The sequence below is a fragment of the Mytilus trossulus genome, chromosome 14 (assembly GCF_036588685.1).
Source record: "Mytilus trossulus isolate FHL-02 chromosome 14, PNRI_Mtr1.1.1.hap1, whole genome shotgun sequence".
Lineage (NCBI taxonomy): Eukaryota > Metazoa > Mollusca > Bivalvia > Mytilida > Mytilidae > Mytilus > Mytilus trossulus.
In genome coordinates, this window is record NC_086386.1 from 5,819,733 (window position 1) to 5,843,801 (window position 24,069).

Below are 24,069 nucleotides of genomic sequence, written 5' to 3' on the forward strand. Positions count from 1 at the left end.
AATGAGTACATGCCTTAATGTTCTAGTCCTCATGTTCGAAAAATTGATGGAAAACGATGATAGTCCGTCGGAAGGAGACGATAAATGGCTGACCCATGTTAAGAGAGAGCCATGTCTCTTGCACGTTAAAGACACCCTTGTGATTTCGAAAAAGAGCAGGCTAATGCCGCTACAAGGCAGCATTAGCACCCGCAAAGTGGAAAGGCATTAATACAAGTTGCAAAACTTGTTTTCCAATCCACTATAAATAAATAAGTTTAAACTAATGATGAATGAGGCAACCGAAAAGGTACACCGTGTGCTCAGTATACGAACTGAGGAATATTTTATAAGAATGTTTCTGATGGAGAAAAACATATGCCAATAACAAAAAGAAATATCTGATTGATTTACATGTGCTTTCATGTTTACTGAAAAAGTACCATTAATCAAAAACAATAACATTAAATAGAACAATACAGACTAGTGGGACATCCAGGGACAGCTAACCTTCTCGGGAAACCAAAGGTTATCAGCGGTATACTATTGTTACCTTTATTTATAAGTTGTGTTTGTATATATACGTATTGATCAATCTTATGTTTTCTGTATAGCGATTTGTTGACTATACTGTTTTTCATTACGTCATTATTTTCATTCTAGTCTCCGATTTGTTTCTTTGGTATTACCAAATATTGTGGCTTTTAACTGAAGGTTCATTTTTACAATATCAAAAAACGAGGTTCAAAAAAGATAGTCCTAAGGTAGATAATATTGTTGTAAAATCCTATCTTTATGTATATTCGTAGTCAATTGGCAGGCTAGAAACACTTTTGACCCTTTTTCATTTCTGAATGCACGTTTATAAACTATTATTTTATAGTCCCGCACCTGACGCTCTATCCCTGTCAACCTTACCCTATGCTGCATGGTTACTATAGTCATGTCAGATTTAGATAAGATTCAGTTCACACTGGAGGTCAATTTATACTTAATACCCATCTTTAAGAAATATACATAAATTACGTACTCCTGAATTCGTCTTTTCTCGGTTGTACATTCCTTGACATTCATTTCACTCACCCTGTTATTTGTCCCATTAATTTCATTCTTGGTTTTATATATCTTCTTGTTCATATTGTAATTCACTGGATTTTGTTTTTAACTTCATATACTGTTTTCTATTTGTTGTTTTTTTTACTTCATATACAGTTTTCTATTTGTTGTTTTTTACTTCATATACTGTTTTTTATTTGTTGTTTATATACTGTTTTCTATTTGTTGTTTTTTACTTCATATACTGTTTTTTATTTGTTGTTTATATACTGTTTTCTATTTGTTGTTTATATACTGTTTTCTATTTGTTGTTTTTTTAACTTCATTTACTGTTTTCTATTTGTTGTTTTTTACTTCATATACTGTTTTTTATTTGTTGTTTATATACTGTTTTCTATTTGTTGTTTTTTTACTTCATATACTGTTTTCTATTTGTTGTTTTTTTTACTTCATATACCGTTATCTATTTGTTGTTTATGTCCTGTTTTCTAATTTTTTTTTTTTACTTCATATACTGTTTTCTATTTGTTGTTTTTTTTACTTCATATACTGTTTTCTATTTGTTGTTTTTTTTACTTCATATACTATTTTCTATGTTTTTTTTTACTTCATATGCTGTTATTTATTTGTTGTTTATATCCTGTTTTCTATTTGTTGTTTATATACTGCTTTCTATTTGTTGTTTTTTTACTTCATTTACTGTTTTCTATTTGTTGTTTTTTTTACTTCAAATACCGTTATTTATTTGTTGTTTATATCCTGTTTTCTATTTGTTGTTTATATACTGTTTTCTATTTGTTGTTTTTTTTACTTCATATACTGTTTTGTATTTGTTGTTTTTTTACTCCATATACTGTTTTCTATTTTTTGTGTTTTTACTTCATATAACAGTTTTCTATTTTTTTTTTTTTTTACAGAAATCATTTAGTTGATTCATTTGCAATCATACCATATCTTATGTGTTTAAAAGCGCAACACGGATATAAATTGTATACCGTATCACTAAACGCACACGGTCACTGAACGCAAGCTCAAGATACCAAACGATTTGTTTGCGTCAGTCCTTAGTCAGGGATCTGTTGTTTATTGGTATATCCGTTTGTAGATGTGGTTCATACGTTTTTCTCGTTTTTCTTTTTTTTATATATAGAGAGACAAGACCGTGCCGTTTTCCTATTTGAATGCCGTAATTTGCCTAGGTATAATTGTTTATTTTTTTATCTATTTTTACATTTTGTGACTTTTATGAAGAGATGTCTTCATGTGAATTCATACCACATCTTCTATATAGGATACATATCAATGTTTAGCCACAATAATCATACTGGATTTGTAACGCATTTTAAAAACGTAATAAATTTTTAATAATAAACAATAAAATAAAAACAATAACAAATACAATATTGCACAAACTGGAAACTTTTGTTCCGCTGTCTCTTCAACATGGATCACCTAAAACAACAAAAGAAAAAACGTTTGACAACTAAGAAGAAGAAATAAAAGATAGAGGTTGCATTACACATGATCAGTTTCAATTTATGTTTATTTGAAATCAATGCACGTCAACCATTGATCCAGACTCGTAAACGCCATTTTAATTGCTGTATTTTCTTTTACGATTTGAATTTAATACCCACTACATGTGTTTAATTAGCCAGGAAACAATTAAGGTGCTAATGGGGATATTGATTTATCATTATAATCTGAAAAGTATCAGATGCATTGCATATAAGTATGTTTTATGTGTTGTTTTTTTTTGGTTGGTTCTAAACAGTATGTAGTTATAGAGCAATTTGTTTGACACATGCACATAATGTATATAGATGTCAAATGAAAGTTGAAAAAAGAGAATCGTGAAGAGATGATACTGTCTCATCGCTTTTTTTCAAACCGGCTAAACCTAGCTTACCAATGGGTTTGTCAGTCTAACCAGTGACTTTTATAAGCTCTACTGAACATTTGAAATTTACTTGATATGATTTGAACTCTCAGTTATATAGGTACCTAGACCCCTCCAACCAGACACTAGCAGTGATTTGCGTATGATTTTTTACATATCTTCTCGGAGACTACGAACTCGTGATTTATTCAAACATTTACCAGATCATACTAGTGTTCGCGGCCATTTTCTATATATGAATGCATTACTTTTAGCATTGAACAGATGTGTATTACCACGCCTTATAATATACTTTGTCAAACACATGATTATGCATCACCAACTAATATGTCCCTTTGATGTCACGTGTAGCGATGAACGTCTAAGACAATCTGGTCTCTTGATTCATCTCTTGATAAATAGAATCAGACAAGCGAAAAATCAAAACGACTTCTGGGATGATACAGTCCATTATAGCAATACACATGTGTCGGATTTTAAATTATATATAATTTACTAAACTTAACCATAAAATAATAACTTTACTGTCTATTTCTTAAAACTAACATTGATTAGATCAGCTTCATTGATTATTTGTGAATTTAATACTCATCCTTTCAATGTTATAATGACATGGAATGATTCAGATGTTTTGTCGTGCGTGTTGTAGAGCATTTTCCTTAGTTTTCAGAGACTTCTTTCGATTAGAATGCACGTATATTTTTGATATTTGTATAGAATAACGAAAATGTACAAATAGAAAGTTGAAAGCAGAAGGAATTAAGTCTTACCGGAATTCATCTGTTGATATTTATACCGCATTGTAAAGTGGCTGCCACCTGCTCCTATATTAATAAACAATACTTTATTAGCATCATTTATATAATGAATATATGAAATAAATAGAAATAAAAATTAATTTCGCAATAAAATTGGCTACAGTTATCTGCATTTGTACCAGTTTTTCTGCGGTAGATGCAAATTTCAAAATTGTATATTTTCAGTATTGCTCGAGTACAAGAGTACTTAGAAGTAAACAGGTAAAAAAAGAGGAAATGTTTGCTGGAAGTGTTAATGGTAATAAAAAAACATATTTAGTTAATATGCAAAATACTTCTGTGAGTCAATTTGTATTAAAAGGATGTATTTCACGTATTTCTTATATTGTCTATATTGATGGTTTGATTCTTATTAGTGTCCAACGACAAATATTTCATGGATATCAAGAACGCTGCTTGTGTTTAACTTTATAAGTGCATTTAATACATAATACATACCATAAGCAATTTTTCATAGTTGCATAGATGTTGTTATCTATGAAAATGAATTTTGGCAGATACTTTGAATTGCTTGTGAGTCTCGCTGGTATCGCTAGTCTCATGTAGAGTGGACTGTCGTAGTTCTTCTTTACATTTGTTTATTCCACCATACGTCACTCAGTAAAGATGATGTTATCATTATAAAGTTATAATTGCTTGTGAGTCTCGCTAGTCTCGTGTAGAATGGAGTGTCGTAGTTCTTCTTTACATTTGTTTACTCCACCATACGTCACTCAGTAAAGATGATGTTATCATTATAAAGTTATAATTGCTTGTGAGTCTCGCTAGTCTCGTGTAGAATGGAGTGTCGTAGTTCTTTACATTTGTTTACTCCACCATACGTCACTCAGTAAAGATGATGTTATCATTATAAAGTTATTATTGATAAATAAAGTTCAATGACGAGAAAAATACAGAAAAAAACCTGGTATATCATATACAAAAATATAGGTCTATCAAATGACATCTTTTATCTTCTTATTCATCACCTGAAATAGAATTAAATGAAAAACTAAATATGAAATATTTGTATTGATTTGTGTAAAATTTAAAAGTGATATTGTCAAAATGGGTAATTACGTTCGTTCGCCTTGATAAACATAAAAGGAAAATTTAGTAAAGACTTGAAAAAGTCACTTTCATTAAGATAGCGTGTCGATAAGGTTCAAACAGAGCCTCTAAGATCAAGGCAATATTAATTCTGTAGACATTCAAAACCAAATTTTACAGAATTAACTTTTGACGTTTAGCGTCAATAAACTTCAAAATGAAAAATGACTTTCCTTCTATATATTTAATTTGAATATTCAATGGCGTCAAATTAGGATTGGTCAATATATTAAGAAATCAAACCACACAATGGGCGCACACAATGGGCGCACACAATAACTTGTGTATCCCTAAATACATAATGAAATATTATTTGGTTTTTAGTTAAAAGTCCTCTCGTGAACCTTTTTAAAAATCCGGTATTTTTTAAAACAAAAAACTGGAGATTTTGTTTTATTCTATTCGAAGTACCATTCCCAAAAACAAAATTTTTCGTTCATAGAGTGACCCTTACAGTCTACTATCTGGCGTCGGTCAAAGTAATTTTACAATTTATCAATATTAAATCTTCATCTTTATGCCAATTAATAACTTTTTGGTATAAAGTTAAAGATCAACCATCGTGATAAAACGCCGTTCATAAAAGGATAAAAAAGAAACATCATTTTGTAGAAGATGAGGATCGGTGCATTTTTTATAAATTTTTCCATCATTAATATAAAATAAAACCTCGTTATGATCGATTTGACTATAAAACATCGTTATTATCACTTCAACCCATGCCATTAAAATTTTCTTTTCATGCGAAAAGTGAATGGTTGCTATTTCTGGCCGTTCCTGTTTATCCCTCTCCCAGTGTTAAAATCATTAGACATATTGTAGTAAAACTTGGGTCTCAGGATCTTTACTATCATCAAGTTTCCATAAATACGACGGTCGATACTCAATTTATAAAGCATAAAATCACCAAATTGGTTCGCTTATCAAAATGCCAAATGTTCAGCAGTTTAGAAACAAATAAAAGTTTGATATCGGACAATCTGTAGAAATTATTTTATATAATATTGAGTGATACGTTGTCTGAAGGTTTCGAGTGTTTCACTAGGCCCTATATGAAAATATATTCTGAAATTTGTTTAGGGGAGGCAAATATACATTTCCAATCGAAGATGCCTAATTTCGGGTATGAATAAACACTTGATTTCATGGTCGATTGCATAAATATTAAGATTTTCAAAATCTTCAAGGGTATTTAGAGTAATTGTATTTACGCGCAGTAGGTTAAGACTTTTTTAGATGTCGTAACAGTATTGAATGCACAAATAGAAGAAGAAGTATCATTAGACAGATTATAATGCAGGAGGCTAAAACTGTTCATGTATATATATATTTGTCAATACCACTTCTTCCAATCAAAAATGACCTATATAAGTAATTTTTCGAAGCTTTTCTTATTATTAATACTTTTAATTATAAGCTGAGCGTAGGGAACGAGTTTTGAAATCGGCTGCACATTGTATCGAGCAGCATACATTTTTTTGAGTGGGCTTATTTATTTTATATAGATTTTTAGGAGGTTATGATAACATTTACTAAAAGCAGAAATGAACAACGGCTCTCAAGTAAAAAATACATGTTTCAATAATCAAATAGTTGTATAGATTTATAATAAACAAATAAAAATAACAAAATTTACAACAAGTTAATGAATGACAGAAAATCACCATTGTTATTTCACAGGTGTTGTAAAATATACTTGTGGTAAACTTTATTATATTATTATATTTTATCAAATATCTTGATAACGGTGATGTAATCTCTATTCAAACTAATGAATTAATTGTGTCACAACGGTACATCTTATTGATATGTTTCTCATTAATTGCCTCGTTTTCATTTTGTTCGTTAGTGTGACTATAGAACACAAACATACTTGATAACAGTTTTACAACTTGATCAAAAGACCAGACAACAGAGTTACATAACTGACAAAAGTATATCGATAATATATTTTACACCCGATACAACAACAAAAAACCCAAGGAGAAAGAATTGTAAAACAATCATCCATTCTTCCGTAAGAAAGCACATCAAAACAAAAATGTAATTGCTCAAAACCGAACTTGTATTTTTGCTTTGCTATGTATTTCTTGAAAAATGTCAGCTTAGATTGGCCGTTACGAAGATAAAACTACGTCGCAGCTCATTGCGGAAATTAGCCAAAACGCAATTGTGATGTACAGCTACATCTAACAGATAATGTTTTAGGTGATGTGATGGTTCTTACTGCTTGCAGTGCCACATAGACATTCGTCAATAAAATTGTTTAGTTAACAAAAATATAACATGTAAAAAATGGGTTCTGACTCTGTGTCGTTCAACTCGCATCTATAGTTGTCTTCCATTCGTTTGATGTGTTTGAGATTTTGATTTTGTCATCGCTAAAGATCTTTCCATTTTGAATTTTCCTTGTAGTTTGGTACTTTTGTTATTTTACCTTTTATCTATCTTTTTAAATATTGATATGTTATTCCTATGTAAATCTTTTAAAATTAATTTTGTTCTGCAAAAACAATGTTATCAGTGTACATGTTATGCACATATAGGCTTGTTCTATATATTCCATGATATCACGATACACTTGCATTATGCATTTATACTGATATATGAATTTTAAAATCGATCTTGAAAACTGATTGCCTAGTTTGAATGTGAGTAAATACTAACACTGTAACATAAATATCTGAATGGTAATGTAAACAAATCTCATCCTTTCTCGTCAATAGACAAATCCCTGCAACAAATCCTGGAACAGTGGCCATTAGAGTAGAAATCAATGCGCCTAATGGCCGCTTAATACCGGGTTTGTTTGTCGATGTATTTATCAACAGAATTTCTCTTTATACCATAATAGTTAAGGAACTTCAAAGTAAACTTACAAACCGGAGACATTAAGTTCATAGTCGTAGCAAATCCTTTTTCGTATTGTGTTTCAAGAGATGCCTGTTTATAACAATAATGGATATATTGTTTGCGCTTTTTAGTTTTTTTTTTGCTACTTCATTTTTTTGTATAGTTATCGACTATCACCTTTTTGTAAAGTTTTTAAACGGATGAATTGTTCAAACATTAAACTGTTCAAATATAGATCGTTAAATAATAAAATAAAATATTGAGTTAAGTCTGCCAATTGATATTTTATCGTATGTTTTTCTATGTTGTGATGTTATGCTATTGTTTCGGAAAAAGGGAGAAGGTTTGGGCCCATTAAAACGTTTAATCCCGCTGCAAATGTTTGCACCTGTCCTAAGTCAGGAATCTGATGTACAGTAGTTGTCGTTTGTTTATGTAATATATACGTGTTTCTCGTTTCTCGTTTTGTTTATATAGATTAGACCGTTGGTTTTCCCGTTTGAATGGTTTTACACTAGTAATTTTGGGGCCCTTTATAGCTTGTTGTTCGGTGTGAGCCAAGGCTCCATGTTGAAGGCCGTACTTTAACCTATAATGGTTTAATTTTTAAATTGTTATTTGGATGGAGAGTTGGCTCATTGGCACTCACACCACATCTTCCTATATCTATATAGGCAGAACACACCTGGTGACGTTTCATCAACTTTTTGTTAAAAATTAGCATCTGTCCACGGTTGAGAATTACAGCGCCTATTTTTATTTTTTATTTTCTTGACATTATTAAACCTAAAACAAAACAGTACACATATCGAAGAATTGGCCGCCTCTGTGGTTTCGTACTAGCGTGGTTGACTCGACTGCTGCAGGTCGGAAGTTCTCGACCGTGACCCGGCAGGGTAAAACCACAAAGATTTTGACAGCTGCTTATCTGTTAAACATGCGGCCTTAGAGGGTAAGAGCAAGACTGTCTTAGCGAGTAAGAGCAAAACTGGGTGGCTCAGAGACCAATGTCCTGGTAGGGTGGAATGTCTTCCTGTTAACTATTACCATTTGGACTAGCATGTTTAAAATCCGGGCTCTAGCAAATATGAAGATTAAATTCTCTTTCTGACAGACGAACGGCCTAGATTTTTTTTTACAAACACCTGGAACTATTTATATTTTATACATACCTTAGCACTGACTAGCCTGCCAATGAACTTTATTCTTCTGTTTTGTTAACGTTGTACTGGAAAATGTGGAAAAGGGTTCTAGGTCACGTGGTAACGATTGTCCTGTGTTCCGACTGTATTCACTATCAGCCCAGTCCCAGATTTCAACAGAATCTGATATAACTTCCGGTATAACTTCATCAACAGATACCTGCAAATGTTGTTTTATTTTATAATGGTGGTATACTTAGATTTTCTATTCAATAATAAACAAAACACTAAAATTCGCATAAACATGAAAAACTGAAGCTATGTGGATTTTAAATTCTTCAAAGTTAAAATAAAACAATCTTTCGTTAATTGGTCTCTTCTTTGCAATTACTTTGATAGATGCATGGGTTTTTTTCTAAACGAAAGGGGGATTAGAAAATAATCCATAACGCGACTATTAGTTCATATAAAAAAGAAGATGTGGTATGATTGCCAATGAGACAACTATCTACAAAAGACCAAAATGACACAAACATTAACAACTGTAGGTCACCGTACGGCCTTCAACAATGAGCAAAGCCCATATCGCATAGTCAGCTATATTAGTTCATGTGTCATTTTGGTCTTTTGTAGATAGTTGTATGGTCAGTATGGATATAACGAAAACCCGTGTATATATAAAATATATATCTTCTTTTTAATATTATATACCGTTAGAGTGACTTAATGTCACAACAAATATTTTTAGTATGAACTAGATTGCATATTTTACCACGAGACTATTACAAGGTTAAGGAAACATAATACTATGTATGGGCCAGTTTTATATTTTGAGAGAAAATTATGTGAACTATAAAGAAACATTTTGTTTGACTTATAAACATGGGAAACCCATAGGTATAGGTAGTGTTTATCGTAAAAATGTGTTGAAATTGGTAAAATAATGTAATTATCTAAAATCATTTTGTCAAGTTGTCAAACTGTTATCTTGTAACAAGAAAATGTTTTGTATGGCGACAATATGTAATTAATATACATAATAATGATCAGAAAATTGGGGGATTGAACACTTTGTTATATATGTAAAATACAAGCAATTTTGACAGAGGTTGACAAGGCAAGATTTAATTCAATAATTAGGGTATATTTTACCTATCCCATTACATATTATCTTGTTACAGTCCTAATTCCTTCAATAACTTTTCAATAAATAATTATGAGAAATGGATTTGAGTCATTTAACAACCCTGAAAATATACACTAAAGCATTTTTTATTAAAATAAATTGTACTTTTTATTTCTTTTTTAAAAGCCATCACTGACGCTCTTCTAATTTCTATTATGAGCTTTCTTTTCTATACTGCAGTAACGACTAAGAATCGAGACAAATTGTGTCTTTTCTTCATTTTGTCATGGATATGGAGTTGACATCAATATTAAATATTTCTTATTTTCTGGCTGTGTCCGATATTTTTTCTATCATTATATTCCTCTTTAGCTTAAATTCTAATAAAAATAACTAGATACTTTTTACTGAAGCTTGTATTTTTATCTGAACTAAAATTATACAAAATTTAAAAAAAAATTTTAGTTTCTGCCTTTATTTTTCCCGTTCTGTATTTTAAAAAAATCAGTTCCAGTGATGATAGCAACAGAAACGCAACCTTTCGTAATCAATAAAATTTCATAGTGCATGAAATGTCATAAAACTCGGAGCTTCTTCACTTATCTTTAAAACATTAAATAGATAGTTCTAAACGAAAATCGATTATGACATTCATTATTCATTACAATAAATAGCGCCACACTCATTCGATAATTTTTTTCTTCCGAAAATCCTCAATTTTTAAGTCGGATTCTAAATTTAATGACTTATTGATCCTTTCTTTATTACTCAGTTTTATAATGAATCATACATGTCGTATCTGCTTATTATCAATTTTATTGTAAATGAAGTTTTTCTTCAATTTCAGACGACAATAAGTTGGGTCTATTAATCATTATAAAAACATGTTATTCAAAAACTTAAATCTTTTCCCCAAACATTTTATGTTTCATTTCAAAATATTTATCTGAATTATAAAAAGTGACAAGTTGTTAAGTCCTAGCCCACAATAAATTTGATCAAGTTTACTCCATGGGATTATTATTGTATCAACAAAATACGTTACAACTCGTACAAAAACGTAAGTTCTAATAAAGATTATAAACTTGAAATAAAAATAAAAGTTAATCCTCACCACTGTTGTGAATGGTTTCTTTATAGGATTAGGTTTACTGGACTGGTCATTTCTGGACTGGTCATTTCTCCTCAGGGAGTTGGTACTTGATTTGTGCAGGATGCCTCGGGTACAAACATCACCGAAGCGAATATCGGAACCTTCGCTGTCCGTCTCTAGTGACGAACACGTTGTGACACTCTCTGCTATCTTTTCATGATGTTGACGTTCTTTCCGCTTGATCAAACAAATAGCCAAAACAATTAAAACTGATAAAACTATAGTTATACAAGATATCGCAACTGCAATGGCAAAATATTTTATCTCACTTTCTGATTGACTGGCCGCCACGGTTGCTTTATCAATTATAACTAATTTTACACTTCGTTGATGCTCTTGTTCGCCGTTGTCTACCGCAGTTAAAATGAGATCATAGGTCCCAATGTCTGACTGGTCAAGTTGTGATGTCACTGAAAACTGTCCAGTATGAGTATTCAATTCAAAATTATCTAAAATGTTAGAACCATTCATAATATATGAAATATGAGAATTAAAGCTGCTATCAGGGTCGTATGCTTGAATCGTTGCTATGACAGTATTGGGTAAGGACTGGTATGACACTCTTATTTCATCTGTTTCCTGTCCTGGAAATATGAATATTGGAGGGTTGTCGTTTTCATCCTGGACGTTGACAATTACAGTTGCTGTGCTACTACGTGATGGATAGCCTTTGTCGGAGGCCATCACAGAAAATGTGTACTGGGCTGTCATCTCCCGGTCAAAATACATCGTTGTTAATATTGTACCATTCATTAGTACTCTGAAGGGTGGGGATTCACTGCTCATGGGCAATAAAGTGTATTGTAGTTCTGCGTTGATACCACTGTCCGCATCAACAGCCATAACACGACCAACAGAAATATCTGGTGGACGATTTTCTGGTACCGTAAACTGGAATTCCGATGGCGTAAACACCGGGTCATAGTCATTGGCATCAAGAACAGTTACTTCCACCATAGCACTTCCTGTTAAAGGTTGCGGCTGACTATCCGTAGCAAGTACTTTAAACGTAATAGTTGGATACGTTTCCCTGTCTAAAGATTGCTCTACGTAAATAAGTCCATTCGTACTATCTATACTAAATATATCTTTGTAATCCTCTGCAAGCTCTAAGCTGTATCGAACGTTCTGATCTGCTGTAACGTCATTGTCATTTGCATGAACCTGAACCACACTTACACTTTTGGGTCCATTTTCTTCAACGTTGATTTTATACAAAACTTGTGTAAATACAGGTGGAAGATCATTAACATCAAGCACGTGCAGACGAAAACTGGCAGACGAACTAAGTCTCGGCGATCCAGCGTCACTACACGTTGTAACAATTTCATGCCATTCATTTATTTCCCGATCCAAACTATTCCCCAATACTATATTGTATTCGTTGTCTCCTTCAGATTTTAAATAGAAATGGTCGTCGTTAAGAGTACACGTCACAGCACCATTGTAACCACTATCATGATCAGTAACTAAAACTATTGCCATGGTAATTCCAATGTTAGCATTTTCGGAATATTCAATATATTCACCGTTGATTTTCGACGATATCGTTGTTACAGTCACTTCCGGTGCTGTATTGTGAGTGTCAAGAACATATATTATGACCTGCGTCTGCGATGTTAATGGCGATGATGCCTTGTCGGTTGCTTCCACGATGATTTTAAATTGTTTGCTTTCTTCCTGAGTCAATGATTGCGTAATACGTATATCACCCGTTTGTAAGTCAATCTTGAACAATCTAAAAATGTCTGCTGATTGCAAAGTGCTTAACTTGTATGTAACTTCGCCATTTGAACCTTCATCCGGGTCGTTAGCATGTACTTTGAGAATAACTGTGTTTTCGGGGAGATCCTCGTTGATCGTGATGTTATAAATAGATTTTGCGAATTTTGGTGCGTTGTCATTGATATCGTTTATTTGAACATTTATAGTAACTGAACCTGTTTTAGGCGGAACACCGCCATCTACTGCCTTGATTGTCAATGTAAATGAACTGTTTATTTCTCTGTCGAGATTTTGATTAACTTTAAGCGTTACCTGGGTTCTTCCGTCTGCGTAAAATTCTGTTTCAATTGCAAAGGGCGTGTCGGTGGGTAACAATTGATACTGCTGAACTGAAAATGTTCCATGGTCTCTATCATCAGCACCTCCTTTCCAAGCGGAAGTACCTAATACTGTGGCTTCCGATAGTGCTAGATTCACTACCTCTGACGAAAAAGATGGCGCATTGTCATTAATGTCAAGGATATTCACGATGATGTTGATTTTTGTAAAGAAATCGCTAGCAGAGGTATCGGCAGCTACCTCAAACTGTAATATACAAGTATCTGAAAATCTACATAATTCGTCTCTGTCTATCGTCTTTGTTGTGTATAAATCACTTGTTCTTTCGTTCACTGTAAAGAACTGAGCATCAGGATTGCCGCTACTAAGTAAATTATACCTTAATGATTCAAATTCGGCATCGCTTGTTATTCCAGTGAAATTTCTCAGTTTAGCACCGTCCGAAATTTTCCCTAAATAGTAATCTGATCCCTTCTCCTCATCAATAGCGTAGTTGACAGGTACTCCGGTACAGTTTGATATCATTAACACAGTTAGTAATACTGATAAACACTTGGAAGACATCGTTAAATTACATGATCGCTTCCTTAGATGATACCATGTTATCGTTTCGCCACTTATGTGTTTCACAGGTACGGACTGACAATTCTCATTTTCTCTGTAAATTATATTTACTTTTCAGATAAAACACTTTGTCAATAATCAACAGTCGGATAATCCAAAGTTTTAATCATATTATATACTAGATAATCCTTTTTACTTTTTAATCCGAGGATTTTCCCCACATTTCTTCTAGTAGAATTTACTACCGACAATGACTTGTTTATAGAACGGCTTTCAACTTTAAAATCACATAGGTCCCTTTAAAATTATAACTCGATGTACTGTCGGTAGAAAAATAAATAAACTCAGTATTCATCAAATCTTCGCCTGTCGTCCTCTGTATTGATGCATGTTACTACCTCTATTGAATGTTCTACCTGTATTTACAATCAAAATCAATGCATATCACTAAGCCCCGCCCCTCATACATCCGGTATCCAATCAGATTTATCGATTCACTATTCATTAAAAGGTGCATTATAGTAATAATAGCAAGGAAATGTCGTTTTGTATGTTTTTACTGACTACACTTATTTTCTTTTATATTCACTACGTTATTATACTAAAATCATTTCTTATAATACTTGTCTATAAATATCAGTTTATTGGCCCGTTTTTTTTCATTTGTATGATTTTCGCAGTATTTTTGTTTAAATGTTTGCGTGCATTGAATAATTTTCTAAAACGTTCTAATTGTTGTAATTTTAAATTTTGCCTTCACTGGGGCGTTCAATATTCTATTGATTCCCTCACAATTCAACATGGAAATTAAAAAGTATTCTGCCGAACTGAAATGAGTATTTAATGATCATAAATAGGCAGACCAAGTGCATTATATATTATTTAATATTTCTAGTTTTATCTTAAAAAAAAAAGGTTTTAAAATTGAAACAAAATTTTAAACAAACGAACCTCGTCAGCAAGATGCTAGATACTTTTTAAGTTTTTAAATTATTTAAATCATCTCCGAGGAATAAAACAAATGGAAAATGATTATAAATTTCTGATGATGATTTAAATAAACCATAAAATATACATATTAGATCACATGAGATATTTATATTTCCTGTATTTTTCCGGTTTTTCCTATTATTCGTACATTGCCCTTATGATTTATTTATTTGGTTTGTTTAATTTTAAAAGTTTAAAACGTGTTTTGTACAAAAGTTCAGCACACTCTTCTTGCAAAATTGATATACATACAATGAATGAGTGAAAAAAAGATTGGAACTGAGGTGATAATTTATTGGTTATAAATAATTCATGCCGGACACTTCATGTCTTATCCGCCTTAAGCATCCGTTCGGAATGCACTTCTGCACGCGACTTTAGATGCTCATTTTGTTCATCCGACGATTAATGATTATTAATGATAAATCAAGTGTGAAATCTCCGCTAAGACGTAAAATCGAATGAACTGGCCATAAAGATCTGCATTTTCATGACTTACATTGCATGTTTCCAATTAGTCAGATTCTTGAAGACAGCATATAGTATTTTCAATCTTCCGATATGTAGCCTTATCGCAAATAGGTGATTAGGCAAATATTAAGGACAACTTTATGCTGCTGATCATGCTGATCGCGTATAAACCTCTATTAAGGTAATTATTTACGCATTTTATGGAGAAACATTTTGATTTAGCAAAGCTCTGTTATTTACAAAAAAGTCTTTTTCAGTAATCGTCCGTTTAAGGCTATAGCAAGCAAGCTCGCAATACCCCGCTGATCTGCAAATCTTAAGGTAACAAGGTTTATATTAATACCTACCCAGGACAAAAAGTAAAATCACAAAAATACTGAACTCAGAGGAAAATCAATTCGGAAAGTCCTTAATCACATGGCAAAATCAAAAAACAAAACGCATCAAAAACAAATGGACAAGAACTGTCATATTCCTGACTTGGTACAGGCATTTTCAAATGTAGAAAATGGTGGATTAAACCTGGTTTTATAGCGCTAACCCTCTCACTTTAATAACAGTCTCATCAAATTCCGTTATATTTACATGATGCGTTAAATAAGCAGTCACAATCGATAGAAGTAAGGAGAGAATGAAACTTATTTCAAAGTTGGTACATGCTTAATCTCGTCTTGGGTTGGTAATGAATCTACCCTATCTGGGTTTTTTTAATGAAGTCTAGTATATAATACCATATTAAAAATTAATTGATACTGGCACCGTTTATGTCCTTTCAACTATAGTCTAAGAGATCTGCATGCAAATGAGTTATATGCCATTCGTAAGTTTCAGGTGGACAAATTAGCAAATTCTAAAACAACATGTGTGTTCAAGTATTATATTTGGAATATTTCAGTAATAAATTTTTTTTAAATTTTCTCATAAAAAATAGGAGATGTTTAAATTTTATCATGAGTTTGGATCCGTTTTGATTTAAACGTCTGATGAAGTGTGGTAGTTAGTGTTACCATTTAGTCACTACTAGCTGAGTATGAACAAAGACAGGGTATAGTAAGTTTGATATAGTTCTGATATGGTGTTGAATAAGTTATACATAATCAACGAGCTATTTGAGAAGTTACTGATTATAGATGAAAATTTAATGCGTTTAAAGAATAGCAGATAAAGCATTAAAATATTTTAAAATATTCAATATTTGATTTTTTGTAAATGTTTAATGTGTTAAATGCCTGAACAACGTCTTGTTGAATATAGCATTTCAAGCCACGAAAAGATATTTGTTGTATATACGAGATGATGCTTTCAAAATGAATATTATTTAAAGAAATAAACATTTTCAGTTATAATGCAAAAACCTTCAAGGGATATAACTTATCAATACCGAAAGAGGAAAGTTTCACTACCGTGAAAAAAACATTATTATAAGAAGGACTTCTATGACATTATAATACATACGATTCAGAAAAAAAGTTGAAGGGTGTCTTTTATCAAATTGGTCTCTACGGAACCATTTTGTTTCTTTCGTTCAAACAGTTAACAAAAAAAGAGCAAAATATTTTTCACACAAATATCAACAAGAATGAAATTCATTCTATTGAATGATCAATCTGATACTTTTATATAGATGTCTTAACCAAGTTAACCTCCATGTAGAATACAACTATAGTTATATTTTATTACAAATTATCAAGACTGTTTCCCACAGGATCTTATTGCAGGCGTGTTTACTGGACATGCGATACACATTTCCTCTATAGGAGGTAGTAAGCGTTATAATTTGATTACGAGTGAAGTAATAATGCTTTCATAATAATGCTGCAAAATTTGACACGTATTATAATTACACAAATTAATGTAACTAGTAATTAAACAATTGATAACTTGTGGTAATAATTAAGTGTGGCATTAATCCTTCACTTGTGTTGGATTGTGTCATTTTGTTTACAGACGGAATAATAACTCTCTAAAGGCATTATTACTTGGAGTGACTCGGTCTGAAGATAGACAGTTACCTTATTCCAGCATTACTCTATGTAATATATTTTTTTCAAGTGTCTCATAAGTCAATTTGTTTGGCTGTGTATTGATTAATTTAAATACTGCATAATTGTGTTTAATTGTATTTATTGCCTAATTGTTAATCAAAACGTGACATTTTAATAAGGTAATTTATTATAGTTTTTTTTTTAAAAACCACATTTTACGAAACCATATTTCGGCCTTTACAAATTAAAGCTTTGGGAACTCGAAACCTTTCAAACCATTGATAAAGTTAAATTAAAAAAGCTAGCTTGTTTAAAAAACATGGAAACTATGTTTTTTATAAACGCAAATATGTCTTGAATATGCATATTCTTCGTCATTGTCTTTGAACAACACAATTGAGACCAATAATGGATGTTTACTTTTCAAACTAGTACCAAAGCAAAACAAACCTTGTCGAATTAAATAGAATAGATATAGGAAGATGTGGTGTAAATGCCAATGAGACAACTCTCCATCCAAATAACAATTTAAAAATTAATCCATTATAGGTTAAAGTACGGCCTTCAACACGGAGCCTTGGCTCACACCGAACAACAAGCTATAAAGAAGACTATCAAAGTCAACTATAGATTAAAATTTATTTTTATATTTTCTGCTTCTTAGCTACAAGGAAGCAGCACTAATCAGTAAGAGTATAACGACTGATTGACTCGGCCGGGTGAGTAAAAAAGGTCAATATAAGCTTAAGATGACTTGTCTTCTTGAGAACCTGTGAACTAGTGCGTTAAATTTCCGATTGAAATTGTCGATCTAAACTCAGATCTAAACAAAGCTCTTTTTTATATCACATTTAAATGTTCTCGACTTGATATGCAAGTAGTATTTGCCACTGGACGTTAAACATTAATTCATCATCGTTTTTGAAAAGAAAAGGGGCATAGCATTTCTGTTTATTAAGGCTACTGATTATTAGTTATAAGTAACCAATATGAATTTGAAATTTAAAAGTGAGAAGGGAAAATGGGGAATCTGTCAAAGCGACAACAACCCGACCATAGAGCAGACAACAGCCGAAGTCCACCAATGGATCTTCAGTGTAGCGAGAAATTCCCGTACCCGTAGTCGTCCTTCAGTTGGCCCCTTACAAATATGTATACTAGTACAGTGATAATGAACGTTATACTTAACTCCGAATCATACACAAGAAACTAAAACAAAAATTCATACAAGATAAACAAAGGCCAGAGACTCCTGACTTGGGACAGGCGCAAAATTGCAGCGGGGTTAAACATGTTTACTCACACCACATCTTCCTATATCTATTATAAAATCTCAACCCTCCCTCTATACCTTTAGCCAATGTAGAAAAGTAAACGCATAACAATACGCACATCTTGAGTATCTTTAGTATCTTTTTGTTCATTTGCATGTTTGGTATATAGATAACATTTATAGTAATGAAAATAAATGCTCTTTGTTGGGTTGTTGTCTCTTTGACAGATTCCCCGTTTCCATTCTCAATTGTATCTCTTTATACTTTTATATACGTCAAAAATGCATACGTAAATAATCAAATAAATTAATGTATGAAATTGGAAACACTGCAATTGACATGCATACAGTTGACTTATTCTAACGGGACTTTACTCCAAGTCCATGCAAAACCCATGCATCCCAGTTGCAACGGCACTCACAATAATTGTTTGATTTGATAATTAAATAATTATTTAAACCAACAACAAATGATGTTTAATTTCATATTTCTGTTTGATTAATTGTCATGTCCATGATGGACATCTTCCTACAGAACTTCGAACAAAAGCAGCCCGACATGATTTCTGAACTTGATAAAGATAAACAATGACGGAGATAGAAACGAACCGGAATCCGTGATTAAATAACACACATAAAGAAGTCCCAACGGAACATCTTATCATTTCCAATTACAAATATGGACAAAAAGTTTTTCCATTGAGGTGCGACATTTCGATCTCAGATCTTTTGAACCATAGACATTAGCGGTGAAATATCGTTGTTCATCATAGAATGGTTTATTGAGAACTCTGTGATTAATTTCCAGATATAAAATGATTAAGTCCATTAAAGGGAATACGTTTTACATTTGGAACAGTACAAAAACATTTACTTTGTTTGTTCATTGACCACATGAAACACCCATAGAAAGTATTATATAGTTAACAAATCGGTTAGTAGGTTTAGTAGTTATTTATATAGTTAACAAATCGGTTAGTAGGTTTAGTAGTTATGTACGTGGTTATAAAATTACTTTTGGTCTGCCATTTGTATCTGCATGTTTTCTTTGACAATTGGTATAAGACCATATAAGAACATAAGTAACTAATGACAACTATCGCAAAAACACGTTTCGCCTGCTCAGATATCTGTAACCTGTATCTATATAATGTTTTCTGTTTGTTTGTTGTTTTCATGATTTGCATATGGTTTGGTGTGTCCTTCATGATTTATTATTCAAATAACAAACATACCATGTAGTAAGCTATATATAAGGCCCCGGTTTGACAAAATGTATTCTACAAAAATACATATGGTGCTCTTCTTTACCTGAGACAACAACTGCATGGATCACATGCAGGTTCATGGATTAGGGCGACAGAACATGCATGTGAACAAACTGTATAAATCTGTTGGAAGGGATTTGACTGGTACAATAAATATCGCTTGTAGTGCACGATTGATATTTGCTGTTTTTCGCCTGCTCAGATATCTGTAACCTGTATCTATATGATGTTTTCTGTTTGTTTGTTGTTTTCATGATTTGCACACTACTCAGTTTCTTTCATCAATGGACATGTGTTACGTACTAGTGTATCATATGGTTTGGTGCGATTGATATTGCTGTTTTTCTTTTCTAAGATGTACTTCTGTTTGTGTTATTTCATTTTACATCATTTATATATTGTAGATATATTTGATTTTTTCCTCGATTATTTAAGGGTGTGTGTTTCATTGTCAAGTGGTTTGTGCTCAATTTGATGATTTATAGTAGTGTGCCAATCTATGAAATTGGATAGCTTGATGGTGTTTTTGGCTCGTCATGTCGTTCTATGATCTATTGGTACCAAGCATAAAGATTATGTTTGTTTTCAATTTCCACAGGACATATATGTATATATTATATAGATTTTAAGTTTAAACTTCGTTATTCATTTATCAATAAGACTCAATACAAGAAGACACTCTAACGACGGAGAGGTAACATGCATATACCATAGACATTTTTTACTGTCTAGGACAGTCTTTTATTTACCTCAACACGGTGCGGGAGTTTCTCGCTACATTGACGACCAATTGGTGGCCTTCGGCTGTGGTTGGGTTGTTGTCTCTTTGACACATTTCCCATTTCCTTTCTCAATTTTACATATAAGTATTTGTCCATTGTTTTCTCTTTGACGTACATATAATGTACATCTCCATTACATCGTATGTACCATTGCAATATATGCTGCACCAATTTGTCCAAAGTGTCAAGTCATCCCCTGGTGTAATAATCCGTGGTCTTAAACTGTAAATTGATATTACAGTAACATTTTTATTTATGCTTAAACTTCTGATAAGATGTTTGACATCTTTTGTTGATAATATATCTATTACAAAAAGATGACACCCATATTACGTTTTAAATGATAATAAACATATTGTTAACAGTTTTAATTCACACGCACCAGCTGGAACCATCTTATGGATACTTAAAATAAGTTTCACGCTTTATATTTTGTAACCTTGTGATTACTTTTTGTTTCAGACATAAAATGTTTACACCGTTCAAAACTGCGTGGTACGGGGCGCCGAATGGGACTCTTGTGGTTTTGTACTCAAAATTCAATTTTGTACGGACAAAAGTGACTTTTGTTCAACAAAAATGAGTTCAGTTTAACAAAATTTGTATCATACTACAAATTTGAAATTTTGTCATACAAAATTATCTATCAGCGGACATAAGTCACTTTTGTCATGACAAAATTCATTTTTGTTACACAGACTTGACTTTTGTTACCTAATTTGAAAATTGAGCGACAAAAGTCAATTTTGTATTTAAATTAGTTAAGTTTGGTTTCTGTGAACTAATTTGCATACAAAATCGACTTTTGTTACACAAAATTGACTTTTGTTACACAAAATTGACTTTTGTTACACAAAATTGACTTTTGTTACACAAAATTGACTTTTGTGAGACAAAATTGACAAAATTGACTTTTGTCTCAACAAAATTGACAAAATTGAATTTTGTCTCAACAAAATTAACAAAATTGAATTTTGTCTCAACAAAATTGACAAAATTGAATTTTGTCTCAACAAAATTGACAAAATTGAATTTTGTCTCAACAAAATTAACAAAATTGAATTTTGTCTCAACAAAATTAACAAAATTGAATTTTGTCTCAACAAAATTAACAAAATTGAATTTTGTCTCAACAAAATTGATTTTTGTCTCACGAAAGTCAATTTTGTCACATAAAATTGACTTTTGTCTCAACAAAATTGACTTTTGTCTCAACAAAATTGACTTTTGTCATCACAAAAATGAATTTTGTCGTCACAAAATTGACTTTTGTCTCAACAAAATTGACTTTTGTCTCAACAAAATTGACAAAATTGACTTTTGTCTCAACAAAATTAACAAATTTGTCTCACGAAAGTCAATTTTGTCACATAAAATTGACTTTTGTCTCAACAAAATTGACTTTTGTCTCAACAAAATTGACTTTTGTCATCACAAAAATGAATTTTGTCGTCACAAAATTGACTTTTGTCTCAACAAAATTGACTTTTGTCTCAACAAAATTGACAAAATTGACTTTTGTCTCAACAAAATTAACAAAATTGACTTTTGTCTCAACAAAATTTACAAAATTGACTTTTGTCTCAACAAAATTGACAAAATTGACTTTTGTCTCAACAAAAATGACAAAATTGAATTTTGTCTCAACAAAAATGACAAAATTGAATTTTGTCTCACAAAAGTCAATTTTGTCTCACAAAAGTCAATTTTGTCTCACAAAAGTTAATTTTGTTTCACAAAAGTCAATTTTGTCTCACAAAATTGAATCTTACCGTACACAATTGACTTTTGTGATTTAATTTCCATATCAGGTAACAAAAGTCAATTTTGTATGCAAATATGTTTATATTTGCATACCTTTAAGACAAAATTGACTTTTGTCATGACAAATATGAATTTTGTCTACAAAAATGAATTTTGTCATGACAAAAATGAATTTTGTCTACACAAATGAATTTTGTCATCACAAAATTGAAGTTCTCACAAAACAAGTCTGTAGCACATAGTTTTGTAAGTACGGGGCGCCGAATGGGACTCTTGTGGTTTTGTACAAAATTCAATTCTGTCATAACAAAATCATTTTTGTCTTACAAAACTATGTGCTACAGACTTGTTTTGTGAGAACTTCAATTTTGTGATGACAAAATTCATTTGTGTAGACAAAATTCATTTTTGTAGACAAAATTCATATTTGTCATGACAAAAGTCAATTTTGTCTTAAAGGTATGCAAATATAAACATATTTGCATACAAAATTGACTTTTGTTACCTGATATGGAAATTAAATCACAAAAGTCAATTGTGTACGGTAAGATTCAATTTTGTGAGACAAAATTGACTTTTGTGAAACAAAATTAACTTTTGTGAGACAAAATTGACTTTTGTGAGACAAAATTGACTTTTGTGAGACAAAATTCAATTTTGTCATTTTTGTTGAGACAAAATTCAATTTTGTCATTTTTGTTGAGACAAAAGTCAATTTTGTCAATTTTGTTGAGACAAAAGTCAATTTTGTAAATTTTGTTGAGACAAAAGTCAATTTTGTTAATTTTGTTGAGACAAAAGTCAATTTTGTCAATTTTGTTGAGACAAAAGTCAATTTTGTGACGACAAAATTCATTTTTGTGATGACAAAAGTCAATTTTGTTGAGACAAAAGTCAATTTTGTTGAGACAAAAGTCAATTTTATGTGACAAAATTGACTTTCGTGAGACAAAAATCAATTTTGTTGAGACAAAATTCAATTTTGTTAATTTTGTTGAGACAAAATTCAATTTTGTTAATTTTGTTGAGACAAAATTCAATTTTGTTAATTTTGTTGAGACAAAATTCAATTTTGTCAATTTTGTTGAGACAAAATTCAATTTTGTCAATTTTGTTGAGACAAAATTCAATTTTGTCAATTTTGTTGAGACAAAAGTCAATTTTGTCAATTTTGTCTCACAAAAGTCAATTTTGTGTAACAAAAGTCAATTTTGTGTAACAAAAGTCAATTTTGTGTAACAAAAGTCAATTTTGTGTAACAAAAGTCGATTTTGTATGCAAATTAGTTCACAGAAACCAAACTTAACTAATTTAAATACAAAATTGACTTTTGTCGCTCAATTTTCAAATTAGGTAACAAAAGTCAAGTCTGTGTAACAAAAATGAATTTTGTCATGACAAAAGTGACTTATGTCCGCTGATAGATAATTTTGTATGACAAAATTTCAAATTTGTAGTATGATACAAATTTTGTTAAACTGAACTCATTTTTGTTGAACAAAAGTCACTTTTGTCCGTACAAAATTGAATTTTGAGTACAAAACCACAAGAGTCCCATTCGGCGCCCCGTACGTGGCTGGTTGATTTAAAAAACATTTTAAAATATGACTTGGATGGAGAGTTGCCCCATCGGTACTCTTACCACATCTTCTATTTCTATATAGATTGTAACATATTCCTTTGCATATCGTTTTGTTTCTCTCACTCAGGACTCATGGTCCGGGCTATTAACATTCTGTGACAGCTTACTTTTAATACTTATGAACTCTTCAGTTTTGTAATAACCGTATTT

General features: G+C 31.6%; 1 protein-coding gene across 1 annotated transcript; it reads right to left on the minus strand.

Moving 5' to 3' along the window:
- Nucleotides 1–2,375: 2,375 nt before the first annotated feature.
- Nucleotides 2,376–14,186, minus strand: LOC134695689 (protocadherin beta-3-like). The gene is made up of 5 exons (XM_063557045.1): nucleotides 11,078–14,186; nucleotides 8,868–9,057; nucleotides 4,192–4,721; nucleotides 3,706–3,759; nucleotides 2,376–2,487 (listed from the first exon to the last, which is right to left on the minus strand). Exons 1-2 carry the CDS (start codon nucleotides 13,742–13,744, stop codon nucleotides 8,869–8,871), a joined length of 2,856 nt encoding a protein of 951 aa, XP_063413115.1. The 5' UTR covers nucleotides 13,745–14,186; the 3' UTR covers nucleotides 2,376–2,487; nucleotides 3,706–3,759; nucleotides 4,192–4,721; nucleotide 8,868.
- Between the last annotated feature and the right edge of the window lie 9,883 nt (nucleotides 14,187–24,069).